This window comes from Cotesia typhae, unplaced genomic scaffold, assembly GCF_013202065.1.
Source record: "Cotesia typhae breed Kobodo isofemale line unplaced genomic scaffold, CoteBio_Ctyphae scaffold_152, whole genome shotgun sequence".
NCBI classification, from domain to species: domain Eukaryota; kingdom Metazoa; phylum Arthropoda; class Insecta; order Hymenoptera; family Braconidae; genus Cotesia; species Cotesia typhae.
In genome coordinates, this window is record NW_027423776.1 from 1,923,522 (window position 1) to 1,946,907 (window position 23,386).

The 23,386-nt window shown below is 34.6% G+C and overlaps 1 protein-coding gene across 1 annotated transcript; it reads left to right on the plus strand.

Moving 5' to 3' along the window:
* The first annotated feature begins 17,035 nt into the window (after window positions 1-17,035).
* Window positions 17,036-18,232, plus strand: LOC141535960 (uncharacterized). The gene has a single exon (XM_074256148.1). It carries the CDS (start codon window positions 17,036-17,038, stop codon window positions 18,230-18,232), a length of 1,197 nt encoding a protein of 398 aa, XP_074112249.1.
* The last annotated feature ends 5,154 nt before the right edge of the window (window positions 18,233-23,386 follow it).

Sequence of the window (23,386 nt, forward strand, 5' to 3'; positions counted from 1 at the left end):
ATATTCAGATTTATTTGCTAGAACATTCGCTAGCTAAGTTTTACTTGACCTTGGGTATTGGAATTTACTGCGACACAAAAATGTATTGATGCTCGACCAAAATTCCACGAACAAAAGTTTGTCAATTATTTTCAAGTAACAAAAATTAATCAATTTTACTCAGTTAATTATTATAAAAATTATAACAATAAATTTAACGAATTCTTCGGATGTTAATTAATTAATTGATAATTTTTTAGTTGTTAAAATTTTCCCGCAAGGTCGATTGAGTGATTCTCGGGTATAAGCCCCCATGAAAATCACTAAATCCAAACTAGCAAATGTTCAACTATTAATGATTAATAAAATAATCGTCGATTAAACGATCCAATTGATAATTAATTAGAAGTAACTGGGTATTGGGTAAACCGCGGTCCACTTCTTTCCCACAGAGTAATAATTCATACCTTGATGATCTAACTCTCGTATTGAGGATGAAGTCCTAGTTGTAGTTGGCTTCCTTCGTCTCGTCACTACTCCGGGGATCGGTCCTTCTCGATTTCCGTGGCACTCAGTCTGGCGGTCACACTACTTCTCCCTTTTCCACTGCACGGCTGACCTATTTTAACCCAAAACTACCCCCTCCTATTCTCCCCTTAGGCCCGAAGATCGAGACGCGCCAGTGCTATGTCGAATAATTATCGATATCCGGTGACTTATCGATTTAGGGTAATTTTACCTTGTCACAAATTAAAAATAAATAAATTAATATTAATTTTTAAAAGCAGATTTAATTGGGCACTTCCGGCCAAATTTTGAGTTTTTACCGGAAATGTCCAAACTAAGCTTCTGCTAAAAAATTCTATGAAAATAGAATAAATCCTCTCCCCTCAAAATATCGCAGAAAATGCCCAAACACAGCCTCTGTTAAAAGCGGAACTCAAAATTCCAATTTTAAAAGGTCATCCACGGAAGTTACATTTTGGCACACCCTATATATATATATATATATATATATATATATATATATATATATATATATATATATATATATATATATATATATATATATATATATATCATATGAAACATATATCAAAATGCATGTGAGTACTCAAATAAAAGCTTTTGATGAGTGTAACATCAGGATGAGCTTATATCTTTAAGAATGTCAATCATTAAGAAATGACCTTGTATTTTGAGAACTATTGTCATTTTTAAAGATATAAGCTCATCCCGATGTTACACACATCGAGACCTTTCATTTGAGTACCCACCTTAAGTTTTCATATATTTCATATACACTAGTCACAAAAATTAAGGGATATAAAAAAAATTCCAAATTTTTTGGTGATTTTCAGCGAGCTGTAACTCCGAGGAAAATGATCGCACAGAAAAAAAAAAAAAGCAAATTGTAGCTCCAAGTGTCTAGTTTTTAGATATGACCATGAAAATTTTTTGTCATCGTCAGGTCTGGAGAAATCCTAAGTAAACTACTGAAAAAAAATTTTTCGAAATTTTTTTTCGTCTTAAAAAAGGTCTACGGGCTTCAAAAAAATTCTTTCGATTGTTTTGTTTAAAAGCTCTTTTAGTAAATTTAATATCCTTTAATTTGACGTAATCAAAAAGCCTGTACGATAATTTGCCGCGGAGTTATCGTCAATCAAAGCAAAAAAGGTTTTTTTGACTTTGGAAATCAATAACTCTGGAAATAATGACCGTATAGGAAATCGAAGGAGGGTTTTGAAAACTACACAATATTCTCTATAAGAGAACGTAAACCGCTTTTGAAGAAAAAATTTTTTTGAATTGAAAACTCGGACTGAAAAAAGACAAAAATTCGCATAATTAAGGATATTTGGATAACTTGGTATAACTTTGGATAAAATGGATGAACGAAGGATATCGTTGGTAATTTTTTAACTTCAAAGTGTCCCCTAAAATCCCTAAGAAATTCAAAGCGCTGCGATTTTTTGTTCATAGTGCCCAGAAGCTTCAAATTCTGTGTTTTCGCAAAAATCACCATTATGAGCAATTTTGTGATTTTTATTCATTTTTCCATTGAAAAAAATTTTTTTTTCAAAATTCTTTATTTTTTCGATCAAAGAGATTGATTTTTCAAGAAATTTGAAAAAAAAAAAAAAAAATTTTCAATTTTTTCGAAAATTTTTTTCGAAATTTTTTTATCAAATTTTTTTTTTTATCGTCTTCAGAATGCTTCACTATTGTCAAAAAAATTAACTCAATTTTTTCTGTCCGCTACAACTGCCTTAGTTTTAAATCTCATTTTAAAAATTCAATAAAAACAAATTGATATACCCCCGCGGAGTTCGGCTTTTCCTCACACAAAACTTGAATTTTACGTTTTCTTTTTAGCCTAAATTCCTTACGTGAATTTTATGTAAGCTTTTCTTTGATAAGCACCTTTTGATATGCCTCGTCGACATTTAGCTGCCACAGATGTGGCTCGCATTGTTACCCTCCTTCAAGAGGGCTACAGTCAGGTGGAAGTAGCAGCTTCTATGGGAGTGAGCCAGTCCGTTATCAGTCGGGCCTATGCCCGATTTAACGCGACTCAAAGTTACGATCGTCGTCCGGGTCAAGGTAGACTACGAATCACTACCGAGCGTGATGATCGAGCTATCATTCGAGAAGCTCGTCGAAACCCTACTGCGCATGCCCACACGATCGCTCATCAATTTCGCAATCGTCGACAACGTCCTCCCCAACAACACATATCGACATCGACGGTTCGAAATCGCTTTCGAGAGCAAGGACTACGCGCTAGACGCGCAAATCGCGTGCCTATGCTCACTCCACGACATCGCCGAGCCCGATTGGCCTATGCTCATGATCATCACCATTGGGGTCGTAGACAGTGAACCAGTGTATTATGGACTGACGAATCTCGATTTTGTCTTCATGGCAGCGATAGACGATCTCTCGTTTGGCGCCGTCGTGGAGAACGAGATCGGGATGGTTTTACGAGACCAGTTACAGCTTTCAATGGTGGATCAGTCATGGTGTGGGCAGGCGTGTCCTTCAATACCAGAACCCCGTTGGTCATCTTTCGTGGGACGTTGACTGCCGATAGGTACGTCGACGAAATTCTGGAGCCACACGTCCTGCCTATGCGCACACGCATGAGGGCAAGACGGTTCATTTTGATGCAGGATAATGCTCGTCCTCACACTGCAGTTCGTACGCGATCTTTTCTCCGCGCCAACAACGTAACAACGCTTAATCATCCAGCGATGAATCCTGATTTGAACCCAATTGAGCATGTTTGGGACATGCTTGGGCGTCGATTGCGGCGAGACTATCCGCAACTGCACAATCTTCATCAGTTGACTCAAGCGTTGTTACGTTGTTGGCAAGGAATTTCGCAACGTGATATTCGACGATGCATCAACATGCAAGAGCGTTTACGAGCTGTGATTCGGAACAGAGGTGGCAATACACGGTACTGAGCAGTTACTGCCGTGCGTACAGAGGTCATTCGGCAGCTGCAAACAGACAAACACGCAGACAAAGACACACACACACACACACACACACACACACACACACACACACACACACACACACACACACACACACACACACACACACACACACACACACACACGTGTGTGTGTGTGTGTGAGAAGCGTAAATCCGACCGAGCAACCTCCACGTGGTACGCTTTGGGTAACGCTAATGCCGGCGGTAAAACAACAGTCGAAAAAAATTGAGAAAATTTCGAAAAAAATTTTCGAAAAAAATTGAAATTTTTTTTTTTTCAAATTTCTTGAAAAATCAATCTCTTTGATCGAAAAAATGAAGAATTTTGAAAAAAAAAATTTTTTTCAATGGAAAAATGAATAAAAATCACAAAATTGCTCATAATGGTGATTTTTGCGAAAACACAGAATTTGAAACTTCTGGGCACTATGAACAAAAAATCGCAGCGCTTTGAATTTCTTAGGGATTTTAGGGGACACTGAAGTTAAAAAATTACCAACGATATCCTTCGTTCATCCATTTTATCCAAAGTTATACCAAGTTATCCAAATATCCTTAATTATGCGAATTTTTGTCTTTTTTTCAGTCCGAGTTTTCAATTCAAAAAAAATTTTTTCTTCAAAAGCGGTTTACGTTTTCTTATAGAGAATATTGTGTAGTTTTCAAACCCCTCCTTCGATTTCCTATACGGTCATTATTTCCAGAGTTATTGATTTCCAAAGTCAAAAAAAACCTTTTTGCTTTGATTGACGATAACTCCGCGGCAAATTATCGTACAGGCTTTTTGATTACGTCAAATTAAAGGGTATTAAATTTACTAAAAGAGCTTTTAAACGAAACAATCGAAAAAATTTTTTTGAAGCCCGTAGACCTTTTTTAAGACGAAAAAAAATTTCGAAAAATTTTTTTTCAGTAGTTTTCTTAGGATTTCTCCAGACCTGACGATGACAAAAAAATTTTCATGGTCATATCTAAAAACTAGACACTTGGAGCTACAATTTGCTTTTTTTTTTTTTTTTTTCTGTGCGATCATTTTCCTCGGAGTTACAGCTCGCTGAAAATCACCAAAAAATTTGGAATTTTTTTTATATCCCTTAATTTTTGTGACTAGTGTATTTATTATCTATTATTCCTATAAATATAGGAACCACTCCATTAATTCGTATCGGAACTATTTCCATAGTTATTGGAAACGATCTTATAAATTCTAGGAGCACTTTCTAATATTATGGGCGTCATTCCCATAATTATAGTAATCATTTCTACAATCAGTATAGGAAATAATCCCATAAATTTATAGGAATAATACCTATATTGTTCTCTCAGTGTATATTTACGTCTTTGACCGAAGTTTTTAAATGCTGATGTTTAAATTCTACTTACTACCTTTGATAGTAGCTGCTATAATTTCTGATGGTAACTGTTACCATCAGAAATTATAAATCTAACGATTTAGTATGATAATAGTAATTAACTTTAGTTAGCATACAGGATTGTAACAGTTATTATAAATATGGTGAATGCTACCATCTAGATGATTTTTACAATCAATTTTTACTATCATCTAGATAGTATTTACTACTATCGGGTTGATAGTAAAAATTTTTACCATAACTAGATAGTAACTGCAATCATTTAATTTTTTCCGTGTACTGAAAAATTCCCACTGAATAAGATCTCTCTTTTTCCTTTATCCATTACTTCCCCAGTTCCTAAATTTGTTTTTAATGACAAATGTAGCCATGAATTATGGTTCATATTCTTTTCCCGTTTAACCTGTTCTATTTTCATGAATATCTTCTTTTCAATTGCAGCCAATAATTAAAGATGCTGCATTAAGTTGTATTGAAGACAGCATGAAAGTGTAAATATTAATATTAATGTAACTATTTAATTTAATTATGAAAATTATTTTTAAAATTTATGATAAATTTTTGTTAATTGGGTATAAAAATTGTTCTCGTTAATTTAACAGCAATTATCTATATTTTATTTTACTTACAAATATCGGTTAAGATTATTTTTAGGCTTTATAATGTTTGTTGGAAGTTTATATTTATTTTCTCGTAAAAAAACTAATGAAAATTATGATAAACAATCTGGACTAATGATCTGAATTAATCTCGTACAATCAATTTTGTATTCAAAATCCAACGATTTTTCTCAAAATTCAAAAAAGAAAGTTGGGAATAATTTTATTATGAAAACTGTAACTCCAGTTTATGAGTAAAATCTGATACAATTGTTCCAACGATATCCGTATTAGATCTGATAGACATGGTTTTTTATGTTATGTCCACCCGCAATTTTTTTGTTCTTTTAATTTAAATCACTCGCGCAGATGGAAAACTTCTCCATGTGCGAAAGCCACAATAAAATAAATGCTACGTGACTGCTGGTAGACTAGCGGGGACTTCTGCAAACTCAGCACCACGAGCTTTTAAAAAAGCGATCATCAGTCATTCCTTGTCTTTGTTAGTTAATTCGACTTTCACGTTTAACTTGACGGGCCCGTGTCTTGTAAAAGTCCCTTGTCTTAATTTGCTCTGCGCTTAAGACGAGTTCAGACACGGTTTAACCGGCAGGCCACGTTTTAGTTATTAGTTATTAATCATAATCATAGGGAACCGGTATCTCACAGTTCTAATTTGCTCTGTACTTAGGCGAGAATTCGGTCAATAAGTAAATTAAAATCTCTTAAAAGCTAATTTTGCGCACTTTGCCCTACGGGAGACTAGATGACGTTAACTCAAATAAATAAAATTCATCAATATAAATTATGTTAAATAAAATTTGTGAAAGTGTAAAGTTTTGGTTTATATAAAAATAAATCTTAAAAAAAGAGAAATATTGTTCGAGTTAGTTCATTTAATAAATTAAGAAGCCCTTAAAATAAGCAGCCCAAATCCATCCAATTCCATCCGCTGCAAGGACCAACCAAAAGGCCCATTGAAGGAAATAGCGCTACGATTAGCCCCGGAATCACGGATCCGATAATAATTAATAATCCTGCAAGAAGTAAGTACATCTACTCTCATTAAAGATCCGTGCTCAGTCTCAAACGAAGGCGTTGTAATTTCGTCCATCGCAAACGTCCCACATAAATAATTACAACGACGGAATTAAAAACTCCGTTGCGTATTCTTTAAACCGTTAGTCCAAACCTCTACCGTTTACGCTACTACTTAAACGCCCTTGGACATAACATTTATAAATATTTATATCTGCCTAACTTTAATTATAACTATTTCAATACTCTGATAAATTTTATGAGAATTTTGAGAGCAAAATTTTTTTGACGAATTCGTTTTCAAAAAATAATTTTATCAGTTATTACAAGGTTTTTCGAGGACAAATGCAGACCATTATCTGATAGATCTTTTTTTTATAAGAATTTATCAGATCTATTCCCCAGGAACGTCCATAGAAAAACAGAATCTCTTGAATAAAAGTTGTTTGGTTCAAATTAAATTATTGTATTATAATAATAGATGGTCAATATTAGTTAAAACTACTTCAAGCATTCGGAATAAGTCGAAAATTTTAATATTATTGACATAATTTAACTAAAATGACTTAATTAAAAGCATAAGAAGTCTTATTTTTATCACTACATTCATTAAGTAATTTCAAAAAGAGTCTTACACAGCAGAATAGTGTGATATATCTGATGGAATACCACAACACAACAAAAGCATCAATAGTACAAGGAGTTGATGTATTTAAAATTTTAACTACTAATCTGAATATTTCTAGTCTAAACGGGTAGGGTGAGAAAAGTAGATGGTATCTTCAACTGGTCGAGTGTTAATATTATTGATATCAACAAAAATCTCAAACTTACTCTATAAAAATCTAAAGGGAGAAGTCCTGATGGTCTGGACCTAAAACTGCTTAAAGACCATTTACCACAGATATCAATCTTTCTGATGAATATCCTAAATCGCTCACTAGATGCTGGGATTTTTCCTGATGCCTGGAAATCAGTTTTCACAATATTTCTAAACAAAATAAATTTTCTAAAATCCATTTTAGACACCATACCCATTGCCAATATATCCCATCTTGCCAAGGTATTTGAGCGTATTGTTGCAAATCAAATTATGGACTATCTTGAAACAAATAGCATTCTGGATGCTGATCAGGCTGGCTTCAGGAAACATAACAGTACCCACGCGGATGTGCTCTTACTAACTGATGATATTCGTAAAGCAATTGATCGTGATAAGATCACTTATCTGATATTATTTGATTTCTCAAAAGCTTTTGATCTTGTAAATCCTACAGTTTTATATAACACAATGTACGAAATAAGCTTATCGATTGAAGTAATCGTTTAGTTTCATCCATATCTTACTGGCAAATCACAGGCAGTGCTTGACCCAGAGTACTCTCCATCTAACTTCTTCAACGATACATCTGGTGTTCGACAGGGTTTCATCCTTGACCCTATTTTCTTTCTAATTGTTGTAAACGAAGTTGCTAAACGGTTCAAGTATGCTAAATATAGTCTTTATGCTGATGATATCTATGTACATTATCATTTTAAATCATCTCACATAAGCGAGGCAGCAAATAGAATAACTATGAAGGTTGAAGTGGTGGTGGATTGGGCGAAAGAGGTTGGCTTAGTAATAAATTTTGAAAAAACGAAGGTAATGATACTGGGAAACAGCAGGGAATTGAAGGTCTTTGAACACAGTGGATTACAACAAATAGTAATTGATGGTTATATAATTCCATATGTCACCTCAACTAAACATCTAGGTGTTCAGTTATCGAACAATCTCACCTGGGATGTTTATGTTGCTCACATTACTAGAAAGGTCTATGCCACCTTAAATAACCTGAAACACAGGAAAAGTTTACTACCTTCCTCAACAAGAAAAATTCTTGTCACTGCTACTATCATTCCTATTATCGAATACTGCTCTCTAATCATGATTGATTCATCTAAAAGATTGGGTTATAAATTACAACGTCTAATGAACAATGTAGATTCATTTTCAACTTAAAACGTGATAAGCATAGTACACCTTATAGACGCTCGCTAAATTGGTTGACAATCAAATCCAAAAGGTCTTATTGGCTTGCATGTTTCTTTTATAAACTCATAAATTCTGGTGAACTAAAGTTCTTAAGAGATCTTTTTATTAATGAATCTCCTGACATCAGACGATCTGATAGACTGGCTGCAAAGTACAATAATATAAACTTTAAAATCCCGAATTCCTCAACAATCTCATTTGAGAGTTCATTCATCATAACTGCGATTCGTCTTTGGCGCGATCTACCAGCTGACATCATAAATGCATTGAGTCTTGAGACTTTCAAAATTAAAGCTTTTGAATTCTTCCAAAATCTGGAGTCAAAAAATTCAACGTTTTAGGCAGCTATTGATTCATTAAAATTAATCAACTGTCATAAAGATTAGTTTCATAACCTAACTGATTAGAAAGTACTTGTAATTAAATTGATTCATTAATTGCTACTATGTAAGACCATTAATATTGCTTAGTTTTCATAACTTTTTTCTTTTTGTTTTTTTGTATTTTCTTATATTTATATCATTTTTGTACTATTATGTATACACTGTTAAAAATTTCTATTGTAATTTTACAAAAAATGTATTGGAAGCTAATAGGCAAAACATTCATTTAAAATTACAATCGGGTATAGTAATATTACAAAACATATGTACCTCTGTGAGGTTACTAATTTTACAAAACGGTGTTGTAATTTCACAAATATTTTGAAAATTAGCAAAGTTTGCAAAATTACAATACTTTCCTTGAATTTTACTTGAATTGAAATAATAAAAAAGAAAATTTTGACTAAATATTTGTTGTGGTTGATTTTTATGAAGCGCTGACTAGATTTTGTACCTCACGTAGACCTAATTTTTACAACTCAGATGATGTAATGTGAAAATAATATTTACCCTAACTAAGAATCGAACGCGAACCGCGCGCTTGCCAGACCAATACCTAAAGCCAGTTCCATGTCAGACTTGAACGTGTGCGCATCGTGAATTTCTGTGCTGTGTAAAACCTGTGGATTATTAGTCCCAAAACTGCAAATATTAATCTGTCACGGGGCTCCTTCATTACCCGTTGAAGGTCCTCACCCTAGCCGCGGTTAGTTATCAACGGATCACGAGGCGCTGTGGTCTAAGATGCTCGCGCAGTAGAAATGAAATTTACATAAGTTCCGGGGCCTAGGAAATAAGCGTTCCGCGGGTGGGGATAATCCCACACGAGGGACAAGTGAAGTTGCCACATGGAAAAACGTTATTGTGAAGCCGGAACCCGAGCAATCAGCACGAGATTTTGGAAATACCAGGTAAATATTAATATTCCTCGGAGATTCCTGTGGAACCTTCAGAGCAATTATTTGAATATATAAACTTGATAATTACTGCTAGGCATTTAGCCAGTCTAATTATCTAATAACAACCATTCTAACTATCCTGAAATTCCAGATAAATTATTGCTAAATATCCCGAGCTGCGACGCAAGTGAACCCAAGTACCGAGGAAGTCGTGAGATTTGGCTGACAAAGTTGCCTCTATTAGAAGTCCACGAGAACGACAAGAGACCCGAATAGAGAAAAGAAGTCGTCAAAAAATTCTCAGGTACAAAAGTTTAACCTCGGTCAATTATTGCGTCGTCCCCGGAAACTCTAGGCACAAGCCAGGTTCCATCTTCCAATCGCCCTACTTGATTAATTAATTAATTATTCGAATTTAAATAAAATATCTAAAATTATAAGTCGAAGTTAAAATTAGTTAAAATAAAAATTGAACAAATAGAAATTTAATAAGGTGAAAAATTTCAAATTTAAGAATAAAAGAGGTTAAAGTAAGAATTGATATTTCTATAAAATTGGTCAATTAATTTTAAATTAAAATTTACAAATTAAAAAATTCGATGTCGACAAATTTAAGTCAAACTGCATCATTTACCTAAGCAAAATTCTGCCGATTAAATTTATCATAAATTAGAAATTAAAATAAAACTAAAGGAAATAGAAATTAGAAAATTGTCCGAGTTAGATTAAAATTGACCAATAAAATCAACAAGCAAAAATAAATTAAAATTTAAAATTAAAATTAATAATTAAAATTTACTTTTGGGAAAATATCGAAAATTTTAAAATAAAATTACAATAGACACAATTTCCTTAAATTAGAATATTAAAATTGTTAAGTAGTAAATTGATTTATAAAACAAAATTTATAAGAGTAAAATTATCAATAAAACAAAATTTGTTCAATAAACTTCGATAAATAAATTTGTCAAATTCCAGTACGATGATTTCAAAATAACTGACATAAAATTTAGCCTTGGGTAATTTTTACCAAGTTGAAGACTAAGTCTCAAATCTTGACTGAAATTCAAAAGAGACATAAGCCGATTATTCAGGCAGTTTGGATTCGAGTAAATTTTAATTAATTAAAAATTTTGGTTGAATAAACGCTACTGTGGTATTAATTTGTTATGTCCAAAATATGGACTTTAGATTAATTTATTTGTTTCGGCCCAAGTCACTTAAGACCTATAGACCGGGGACGTAAATGAGGATTTCGACTAGGGTTTTTATTCTAGAAATAATTACTCAAATGAACTTTTTAAATATACATTAACAATGAATCAAACTTACTCTAATAGTTATACAAATTTAGTCGCTTAAAATTTATTACACAATTGGATGAATTAAAATTTGTTTAGTTACAAAAAAATAAGGATCTCAAACCAAAATTATGTATGATCACTAAGTACAATTGGATGTGATATAACTTTTACAGAATATAGTCTTAAAAATACCTGAATCGCTGTGATAGTTTCTCAAACTGTAAAATGGTTCACGATCTGGGATTCCGTGTTGAAATGGGTACACCAACACTATAAACTGGCCAACTGTGGAGATATTTGGAGCTGAATATTCGGCGCGAATATATCACGAGGGTGATACGAGTTCGGCACGATTTTGATCCTTAGGAAAACTACTAGGCGCGAATATATCACGAGGGTGATACGAGTTCGGCACTATTAAACTGAGCAAAACTGAATAACAACTGTACAACAACTGCCCAACAACTGCAATGCCTTCGTGGGTGATACGTTTCTTTTTTTATAGTTTCGGTGAGTCCCTTTTCGTGAACGCGGAAGGGAAAAGGTCCGTCCAATCAAGAACGCTTTTCCGGGTCCTGTTCCCTCCCCATAGGAAAAGCGGCCCAGGTTACGCCCTATGCAAGCCTGTGTGTATGCGCACTTACACACACGCATGCAAACTTTCCAATTTTCTTTCTTATTTGCAACTATTTTTAGTTAATGTTATTGTTTATAATTTTTATGTTCTAGACCTATCTAAGAATAATCAGCGATGTTTAATATTAGTACTGGAACTTTGTTTGAAGTTCTAGTTACATTTCAACGCTTCGTAGTCTTATTTCCATCCAATATTATTTATCTTATTTAAATTTCTATGTAAAAATTAGTTTATTAATTTAAATTTAACATTTATTTAGGTATTATTAACTTAATTCAATCGTTTTAGTTGAGACCACGAATTTTGTTCGATTCTAAAATTTATTTAATTTTAGAGAATGTAAAATTTGTTTCTTAAAGAATTCACTTAGTTTCTAATATTAATTTAACAACTTACTTTAAGTAAGGTTTTAGTTGTTTAATTTGTAGAGTAATTGGTTTTTTAATATTATTTAATATTTCTAACAACTTAAATATTATTATCAAGCCTCTGCATTTCGTTAATAGTTTAAAAAGAGAAAAAGATGATACCATCTAATTGCAATGTCGTTAAAATTTTTTTTTAAATATTGTTACCAAATGTCTGTTGAAAATTACTGAAAATGTAACCTTGGTAGATTTGAAGCTTAAGTGAATTGAGTTGTTTGTGAGAGGACAGATTTTATCGTTGTAAATTTTTACTGAAATTATTCCTATATTTTACTGCCTATTGCAACTAAATTACTCTAGCCTAAACAAACATCCCGCATAGATATTTTTCCTTTTATCACTACTTACCTTAGCCCTAAAGTTATATACTGAATTTTATTGCCCTCTTATCCTCGGGTCCGTTCGATTTTAGGCTTAGGATTTTCATTTTAGTTTCGAGGAAAGATATCCACGGACTCGGTCTGACGTTGCGTTTATGACCCTGGTGTCATTAGTGCAACCTTTTTTTACTACGGTCTTGGTTTTATCGTAGTCGTACGTATATAAAAAATTAATTATTTGAAATTTACATTTAATGTTCGGTTATAATACCGGCACCTTCTCTCAAACTTGGGTAGGTTTCTTACAACTGCAATTATTTGGTGGTCTTGAAAAAGACCGATTGGTTTTGGACTACGTAGTAGTTCTGAGATGACTTGTTAGTCACACGCTCTTAAATAAGAGCCTTGAGTAGTCTTGAGAAGACTTAGTTGGTTAGTTCTGAAAAGAACTGTTTAAGTTTTAGGTCTAAAAAGAACTAATTTAACAATACCAGTCAGCGTTTGGTGTAGTTGAGATGATCCGAGTTGGTCCGATTATTGAGTAGTGGATATACAAGCTTTGCTCGCTTGATATCCAAAGATACTGCACTGTATTGTAAGCCTTGCTCGCTTACTGTAGATTCTTGATTGGCTTCTTCTTCTTGTTCTTCTTCTTCGCTCAGTGGATGGAAGTGGACTTTTTGGCAGCTCTCCTCGCTGCCTCTTTTAAACAGTCTTGTGATTTGGGAGGGGATTTGGTTGGGTTAATTCATTGGCTCGCTAGCTCCGATGGACTGCGTGGGGGTTTCGGGGGTAGCGGCCCAATAATGGCTCAGAATAATTTCCCACTATGATTGGGATTATTTTCTACTAGCTCTCTCGTTATGGTCCGTGCTTTTGTTAGTACCTGATAAAGTTCTTAGCTACGATTGGCTTTTTTGTCATAATCAGTACGATTGTTAGTACTTAATGAGAACCTTGACTATGGCTAGCTCCTTAGTCATGGTTGTTGCGATTGTTAATGATTCATGAAGATCTTAACCATGACTGGCTCTCTAGTCATGGTCCGCACGATTGTCGGTACCATGACTAGCTGTCTAGGCATGGTCCGTGCGATCGTTGATGCCAATTGATGAATTTCAGGGTTTTTTCAACATTTAATTTTTATACTATTTCAGCGAACGAGATTTATGATCCCCTCGACTTATTTAATTATTTTAATTTTTATTAATCAAATTGTCTGGACATAACAAATTATTAAGCAACCAGAATTTAAATAAAATTATTTATCGAAGTCAAGTTAGGGACCGGGAGATTTGATTCCCAGGAAGTTATGTTGTAAAGAGTATTAGAGAATTTTAAAATAATTGTAAATTGGAGTCAAGTATGTGGTTGGAGGAATTGTTTTATTGAGAATTGAGAACCGTGTGTGTGTGTGTGTGTGTGGGGGGGGGGGATATAATTTACAGTATATACTCCTCGTTCACGGGCTGTCGAGGAGGTTAGTATTAGCAGGTTGTCGACTAGTGTCATGGTATCCTCCTCTGTCCTAGTCGACTTCAGGTTCCTTAGTCCCGTAGTGAGGGTCCTGTGGACAGCGAAAGGGCTAAGGACAGTATGAACCTTGGGCAGGGGTTCGGGCGACCACCCAGGGTCATATCTAGAGTCATAGAGCGTGAGGGTCCCGTGGACAGCGCGATTTAGTTAGAAACTGCGGTATAGACGCTCCTTATGAGGGTACCGTCAGGAATAGGCAACTATGATAGAAACTGCGATATAGACGCTCCATATGAGGATATCGTAGGAATAAGTAACTTTTATAAGTATGAGTGTGTGTGTGAGTATTGGATTAAGATTTAATTATTGTCAAATTGTTAAAATAAATTGATAATTGATGCAAAATTGAATTGTTCTTATTTATGTCAAATTTTATAATTTCTCTCGACCCTGTGATATCTCTCTTGCTTGGACCGGTTCTGGAAACCGTGATAAAAATTCCAGTGGCGCCCTTAATTATTATATTCAAATAAAGGGGTGACCAAGGGACGGTTCAAACCCGTTACAAATCTTAACTCAATATTTATTGAGTGAGCCTTTTTTCTAATGTAAAATTAATAACATAATTTATATTCTCGGGACATTGTTTATAACTTTTAATTAGCGTGGACTGGGATAAATCCCATAACCACTACTAACCACAAAAACCATGAGTGACTTAACTAACAATAAAAGACGCTATGAAAGTAGATCCACTGAAGATCTGCCTCAATTACTTAATAATAAAAAATTGAAAGAGTTAGAAAGACTGACTAATACTAATAATTTTGAAAAATTTTTCGAAAAAAGTGTGAAAAATAAAAAAGTAACACCTAACCTAAATGCTTCGAGGTCACGCTCAAACTCTAGAGACAGACCTTTAGATGTCGACACTGGTGATCAGACCAAGACGACAGAAACTGATGACGGATTCAAAACCCCAAGAAGATTTATAAAGCGACGAAGTACAATGAAGGCATCACAAGATGGAGCTACTGCTAGTACTTCCAATGATTTTGATGCACTGTCAGACAACATGAGCATTGAAGATGGCGAGACTAACATAAATCAACGACCTCTACACCTGAAAAATAATTCTTCAAATTCAAAACAAACACAACCAAATAATAGTAATACAAATCATGAAGCGAGAGACCCCCACTCAATGCTAAATCTAAACCTCCTCCAATACATGTTTACTCCAAAAGTATTAAGGAGCTTATAAAAGTGTTCACTACAGGAAAAATCCCTGAAGGTGAATTCTGGGTCAAAGATTCCGACAAAGATTATATTACAGTCAGAGCGCTAAGTATTGAAATTTATAGACTGATCAAAGAAATACTAGATTCAAATAAAATTCAGTATTACACATATACTCCAAAGAAGGAAAAGAAAATTACTTTAATTCTGAAAGGCTTCAAATCTGAGTATGATGAAAATGATGTAAAAGAATATATCACCAACAGAATTCTGCCAAATATTAAAGTGGAAAAGATATCAAAACTCAAATTTCGTAAAGGAGATGAAGATAAATTTTTCTCAATAGTTCAATTGGCAAACGACAGTAAGGCAGCTGAACTTACAAGAATCAAACACATGCTTCATCAGCCCATACGATGGGAAAAGCTGAGGAAAAAAATGGTGTTCCAGTGTAGAAGATGCCAATGAGTGGGACATTCTAGTAATAACTGCCATCTTGAATAGCGCAGTGTTAAGTGTGGCAAGAATCATGGGCCCATCAAGGACGGAGGTAAATGTGAAATTGACACCTTGACTGACAAGAAAAATTTAAAATGCATCAACTGCGGGGAAAACGGACATACAGTGTCATACCTAGGCTGTAAATACTTAACACTAGCTCAAGGTATCAAGAAACAGACCTTGGAAATTAAAAAATACCAAAAAATTAATAAATTGAACAGGATTACTAGAGAGGTAAATGCTGGACAATCCTTTGCTAATATAGCAAAAGACAACAAAACATTCCCACCATTCCCAGGGAGAAACAACTACAGTGAGCGTATAGATGAACCTTCATGGCCATATCAACAACCAGAAATGAATAATGCACAATATTACCAGCCCAATCAGCAAAATAACGGCAACTTTGCTCCAATTGAGGAAATGTTTAGACAATTCAAATGCAACATACTCGATATGCTGAAACAACAATTCTCTGAGATCAATAAAAAAATTACAGATAATTCAAGAAACATTGAGTTTTTAATGTCACAATTCGATTATGAATAATTCACCAAATACATCATATCGAACACACAATAACCGACAGGAAGAACATAATCCTTCAAATAATGTAATCAACTTCTGTGTAATAAATGTAAACTCAATAGGCTCAAACAAAAAGAGACACGATCTAGAAATATTTGTCAAAAATCACCAAATCGACGTTGCGCTGATCTCAGAAACTAAGCTCAACAACAAGCACAAGTTAGCGTTCCAAGATTATTCTTTGATAAAAACTGACCGACTCAACTCTGAATTGGGTGGGGGAACTGCGATATTAATTTCCAAAAGGATCAATTTTACCGTAATTTCTTACCCAAATTCCGAAACAAACAAAATAATTGAGTATACGGCCATCAAAATACACGGCAATTCCAACAATTCACTAACTATCTTCAGTATCTATGCCACATGCAGCAGAAGAGAGACCTTTCTGAATGAGTTGAATAAAATATATCATGATTTCAAACTTTACGCTGATAACAACTATTTCATCTTAGCGGGTGACCTAAACGCTAGAAACACCCTCTGGGGAGACAGTACAATTAATGAAAGAGGAGCCTTACTCAACAGCTGGATCTTGGATAAGAACATATAAAACAAAACCACACACTACACAGCTGACAAATCAACCTTCCCAAGCGCAGGATCATACCTTCCCCTTAAAACAACGAAAAGCTGGTTACTCTCCCATACGACAGTGACCATAATGCCATCAGCTTCTTCATTGACTGCCAGGATATACTTCTCGGATTAACAGATCCTATAACACCAATGATTAGATACAATTATAAGAAAACAAACTGGACCAAATTTGCAGAACATCTCGACAACACGGTCACAGAATATCTTCCATATGACAGAAATCTAACAATTAAAGAAATTGATGACAACATATTAAAATTAGAAGAGCAAATATTAGAAGCCATCGAATCCACAGTCCCAAGAATTAAGAAAGACACTAAAAGAGGTTGCCAAAAATACGTAAATTCTAAAATCAAAAAACTACATAAACATAAATCTATCCTAGTTGTTGAACTTTTTAAGTGCAATAATAATACAGAACACATCAAGACTCTCATAAAAAACATCAATAAAAAATTATCTTCCGAATTTAAAAAGTCTGAAACTGCTTATTGGGAAGCCTTGGCTAAAAATATCAATTATAAAGATTCATCAAAGTTCTTTCCTAATATTAATAGACATTTCCGTTACAAAGAACCACCTAGAATCGATACACTGAAAGTTTGTAAAAAAGATAACATACTCATCAACTCTGAGATTTTAAACAATACTTCTCCAGCAGGAAACACTGACACAATATTTATAACTGAACCTACAGTGAAATTAAATGTAGTCGGGAAATACTTTGAGTTAATTAATTCACCTAGGCACACGAACCAGGGAACTCATATAAAACAACTAGCAGATAATGCAGCTGATAATATAAAATCAAGATTGCAGAGCTACCGAACATACAACTTCTCACATACAAACTTCGCCAAAAACAATCCAGCATACTATCCTACTCAAAAGCAGGATACTCCAAAATACCTCTACTCTTACATTCAAGTAGCTGTATTATTGAAAAAGGCAAAAAACAAAACATCATCTGGACTGGATAACATCCCAATGATTGTCTTAAAACATCTACCTACTGCGCTCATGAAAGACTACACAGTAATTATCAATAACTCGTTCAATCTCTCCTATTATCCAACCAGATGGAAAAGAACAAAAGTTATACCGATAAAAAAGAAGAACAAAGATCATTCAGTGCCAGCTAGCAACAGACCCATCAGCCTAACAAACAACTTAAGTAAAATTTATGAAAAACTCATCAAAGATCAACTCATGTCACATGCTGATGAAAACAAAATCATACCGGACACCAATTTGGTTTTAGAGCGCGACACTCCACCGTCCACACTATCAATAAATTTTCTTCCTACATCAACAGGCATCTGTTAAATGGGAAGCTAGTTGGAACTGTTTTAATCGATCTCGAAAAGGCCTTCGATTCGGTCTGGTTGAACGGACTTATCTACGTTCTAATTACACTGAATTTTCCATTCAAGCTGATCTTACTTATTTATGATATGGTCCACGGAAAATCTTTTATAACCTGGGGTGGAATCAACTTTTCAACTTTGGTATTTAACATACTAGAAGGGTTTCAGCAAGGGACGGTAACTTCCCCTGCATTATTTATCATATTCAACAGTACCATCCTGAATAAATTCGGACTGAACTCTGGGAATAACACTTATTCTGGAGCTTACGCAGATGACGAGACCGAGTATGTAGCTGATAGCAAAATTCAAATCATTCAAGAGAAACTAACAACAATCGTAAATGAAAAATACCATTGTTTTAAACAATGGAATTTAAAAATGAATCCAGACAAAAGCGAAGCTATATTGTTCAGAAAAACAGTGAATGAAATTACACCACCCACCGTCAAATTAATTAAAACATTTCAAATTACTGTAACCGACAGAGATACCGGCGAAGAATTTCTAATTCCAAATAAGAATGTAGTGAAATACCTTGGAGTCTACTTCGATTATCTATTACGATTGAATAAACACCACGCAATTCGGCTTCAAAAAGCCAAAAAAAGCCTTTAGAGCCAACTCAAGAATTTTCTACAATAGAAATATTGATCCTAAGGCAAAACTGATTTGTTACCAACTCCTGATGAGACCAATCATCTCGTACGCAGCACCCATTTGGTGGAACGTAGGCCCTTCTGTCATGGAAAAGTACAGAAAATTCGAACGCTCATGTCTAAAAGCCTGTCTGGGTAGATATCGCTCAGCCCACTCAAACTACCTTAAACTCATAAGCAATAGTGAAATTTACAATCTAGCTAATATCCTAAGATTCGATACCTTCTGTTTAACACTAACCCGTAACTACTTCAGCTCTTTGTATGACATTAATAACGACATGATAAAAAACCTCAAAGTCGACAATAATAATTCGGTGAAAAGAATAGCGAAGAGTAACTACTCACCACCTGAAATATTCACAAATTTGGACAGAATGCGCTGCATCCAAGACGAGAACAACGTGCCGATCATTTATCATCTGCGAAGACATTGCGCGAGAAAAAACATATATATTGATTTAGAAAACATCCCTGCCAGTTCAGTAGTATATTCAACTACACTACCTGAACGGGACCAAAACAGTGTAGAACGATTGAACGAAAAGTACTGGTGGCATCAAGGAGACGCCAGATACTTGGACGAGCTAAGAAAAATAGCAAGATATAAACAACAGCTCCAGCACCTACAACAACGATCAAGTCGCCCAAGACCAAAAAGAGTCCAAAGACCTCGACAATAGTACATGCTGCTTCAAGAAAAGTATCTGTGATTTTTGTACATATGTAAATAGTCAACAGTACCCATCACTTCCTTATCCTTTGTCCTTCCCATCCTCTCCCCAGTCTCATAAGGCACGTTAAAGTATGCATTTGATTTTTTCTATTTATTTTTTTAATTTTTCCAAAGCAATTTGATAATATTTAATAATAGTTCAAGACAAAATATTAATTATGTTAAATGATATTTAATAATATAAAAAACTATAATATAGTTAATTAAATATTTTTGATTAGAGCATCATGTGATGACAGTTCAAAATAAAGCATATTAGTGATTAAGTTGTTTATAAGGATATTGTCACTTATATATGTATAATGAAAATGTCAAAAATAAAATACTTTTTCAAAACCAAAAAAAAAACCGATACCTAAAGCCCTACGCCGCACGACCGATAGGTGGTTTAACATCTTATTATTCTTATAAGCTAATCCTATGTGGTGATTAAAGATTACGGCTTAGTATTTATTATTTACATTATTTGTTTTATTTAATGCTGTTTATTGATGGAAAATAATTAACTTTTACATTATTTATAATTCATTGAACATTATAAAAATTAAAGTCTAACATATACTCATTCAAATATATAGATTTCGAAATTATCGTTTTAGCGTAATATTAAAATTTATAAAATATAAATGATGCCTCGAATTTATTATTAAAAATAAACAACCATAGACTAAAAATTAGTAAAAATAAATATGAAGGACAGTGTTGTTTTTTGATACATCAGTCTCATTTTTGTAAAACTGAAAATTATTGTTTTTAAAATTGGAAAAGAGTGAAGTAGAATTACAATTCGTGTAATATAATTAAAATAGTCTGGTAACATTACAATGCACTGTGTAATTTTAAAATGAAAATTGGAAAAATAAAAAAAAGCTTTTAAAATTTTTTATGAGATTATTGCAATATAAATTACAATAATTTTTTTTGATTTTACATACAATTATGATGAATCAAATCACAAATAATGTTTGCAAAATTAAAAAGCTTTTTCTTAAAAATTGACGAACGGTTCTGTAATATTACAATGCGTGTTAGGTTTATACATAAAAATTGTAAAATTACAATACAAATTGAGAACCATTAAAAGAAATTAAATTTTTTTAAGCTCTATTGATGGCAAGAAGTATAGTTTATATCGATTCTTTACATTCTTCAACTTTTTGTCGCTCGCGTTTATCATATTTCCTTACTTTCCTTAGGACAAAAGCCCTAAAGATGAAAAATATCAATGCGACATCCCATTTAACACGAATGACAAAAGATTAATATTTTTTAATCTAATTGATCCATTGATAATTAACAACTCACTTGGAGAATTTTTGGTAAGATTTCGATAAAAATTTCAACCAGTTTACTAAAAATCGAATACTCATTATATCTAGGTAATGAACAATCTTCGTGTTAAAATCTTAAATGGAAGAAAGCAAAAAACATAAGTACATGACAAAGTAACTTAGAGCGTTCTAAACTTACGTGCAGCTAGAAGTAAAAAAAAAAAAAAAATCTGGAAAACGGTTGACCTAAAGGCCATCCCTGCAACTTCCCGCTAATTTCTAATACCAAGCGTTTATATATGATGTTTTTGAGCTCATCGAGTTCAAAAATGTATTGTTTCTGTTGTTTTTGAGCTCTTCGAGCTAAAAAAATCAGTTTTCCAATAGATTAAGTTCACCGAGCTCATAGAAATAGCTGTTCTATGCTTTTAAGCTCTTCGAGCTCAAAAGTTTGATGGAAATTTAATAACACACAATTTTTTAATTTTCATACTGTCATAACTTTTGAATGAGTCAACCGATTTTCACGCGGTTGGCAGTAATCACTGTACTTTTTTAAGTCCTATAAACATTTTGTGAACACAAATTAATCGGATATGAAATTTTGGATTTTTTCTTAAAAAATCAATTTTTTCGAATTTTCTTCGTCAACGATATCTCACGAACGAATCAACTGATTTTGATGCCGTTTGCGGCGATCGACGCGGTATTTCAAGGTTAACAAGATAATTCATTACACAAAAATCGATCTCACATGAATTTTACTAGTTATTTGAAAAAATACACTTTTTTGCCTTTTTCGTCAACGGTATCTCGCGAACGAATGAATCGATTTTGACTGGCCCGATGGCAATCGACGTGATTTTTTTATGTTAAGAGCTGATTAGTTGTTGGAATTGATCGATGAAGCCGTTTAAAAGTTATTACAAAAAAACCACTTTTAAAAAAAAATTTTTTCTTAGTTTTATTGATATTTCTTGGAATCTACTGGTCCAAATCGGTTCTAGTCTATAGGAAATCTAAGTTCAGTGAAGCTCTTTCGAATGTCACCAGTTTCGATGGAATCGGTTTAGCCAATCAAAAGTTATAAGAGGTTTACATCCACACACACACACACACACACACACACACACACACACACACACACACACACACACACACACACACACACACACACACACACACACACACACCGTGTCGGGCTTGCTGGGTCCCGCATCGGGCGCCTCCCCAGGTGGCGGATAGGGGAATACTCGTCATACCTGCGCGCCAGATACGTCGGGTACTGAGAAAATAAAATACTCGGGGTGGACCAAAACCTAGCAAAAAGATGATATGAAATGTCAGAAAACATTCAAACATTGACTACGGTGCAGAGGGGGGATACCTCAGTACCGGCGAGGGAAGGCGTACAAGCGGGCCTGAACTCGTCGTTAACAAGCGACCGTTTGAACAGCAGAGTGGACCCCATGGCTCTGCCGTCTAGCAATGCTAGCAATGCTACAGGGAGTACTGAAACAGCCCAGATGGAAGTAGACGCACAGCAAACAGGCGTTCCTCCAAGAAATGGACGACCTGTTGCTCCCGTCAACACTAACACCTATCGAGGGAGGATCAACTCTCTACCGACTATCACCGGCCAACCACCGCCAATGGAACGGCTCGGCAGCAAGATCGAAGAGTTGACAAAGTTCATAAAGGACAAGAGAAATCTCCATCATGAACTTAGAAAATTAGTAGCGTCCATTGCCCTGGCATATAAGTTGGCCAACAAACCAGCATCGATGTCGGCGACAACCACGCAAACATCTCCGGAGACGACCACCAAACCACAAGCGTTTTTGGTCACTCCTGAGAAACCACAGCAAGAAAAAGAGAACAAAAAGAAGAGGCCACTGTCTACACCCAGCCCTTCAGGGACAAACCCTGGTTGTCCAACCAGCTGAAGGGCGAACGTACGCCGATCTCCTCAAGAAAATCAAGGCCAAGGTTAGCCCGACAGAGACTGGAGTAGACATAAGGTCTATTAAAAGGACGAGGCACGGAGGCGTTCTCCTCGAAATGGCTCGAAAGACCGAGGACAACAAGGCTTTCACCGATGCAGTAAGGTCAGCCAGTGCAAACATCGGCACGGTCAAAATGCTAACACCAACAACAACGATTGAGATCCTCGACTTGGATGAAATCTCTACCGAGAGCGAAGTCCGCGAAGCACTTAAACGTGAATTCAAAGACAGCCTAGAAATCAAACGGGTGAATTTGACAAAACTCACACCACGAGGTAATCGGGCAGCCTTCTGCGAGATCGACGAAGCTAATGCGACTAAAGTCCTCAACAAGGCCCGTACAAAGATTGGCTGGGTTAACTGCCGCATACGCCCAGTTGCGAAAGTTACCCGATGCTTTAAATGCCTAGGGTTTGGTCACCGAACAGAGAATTGTACGGG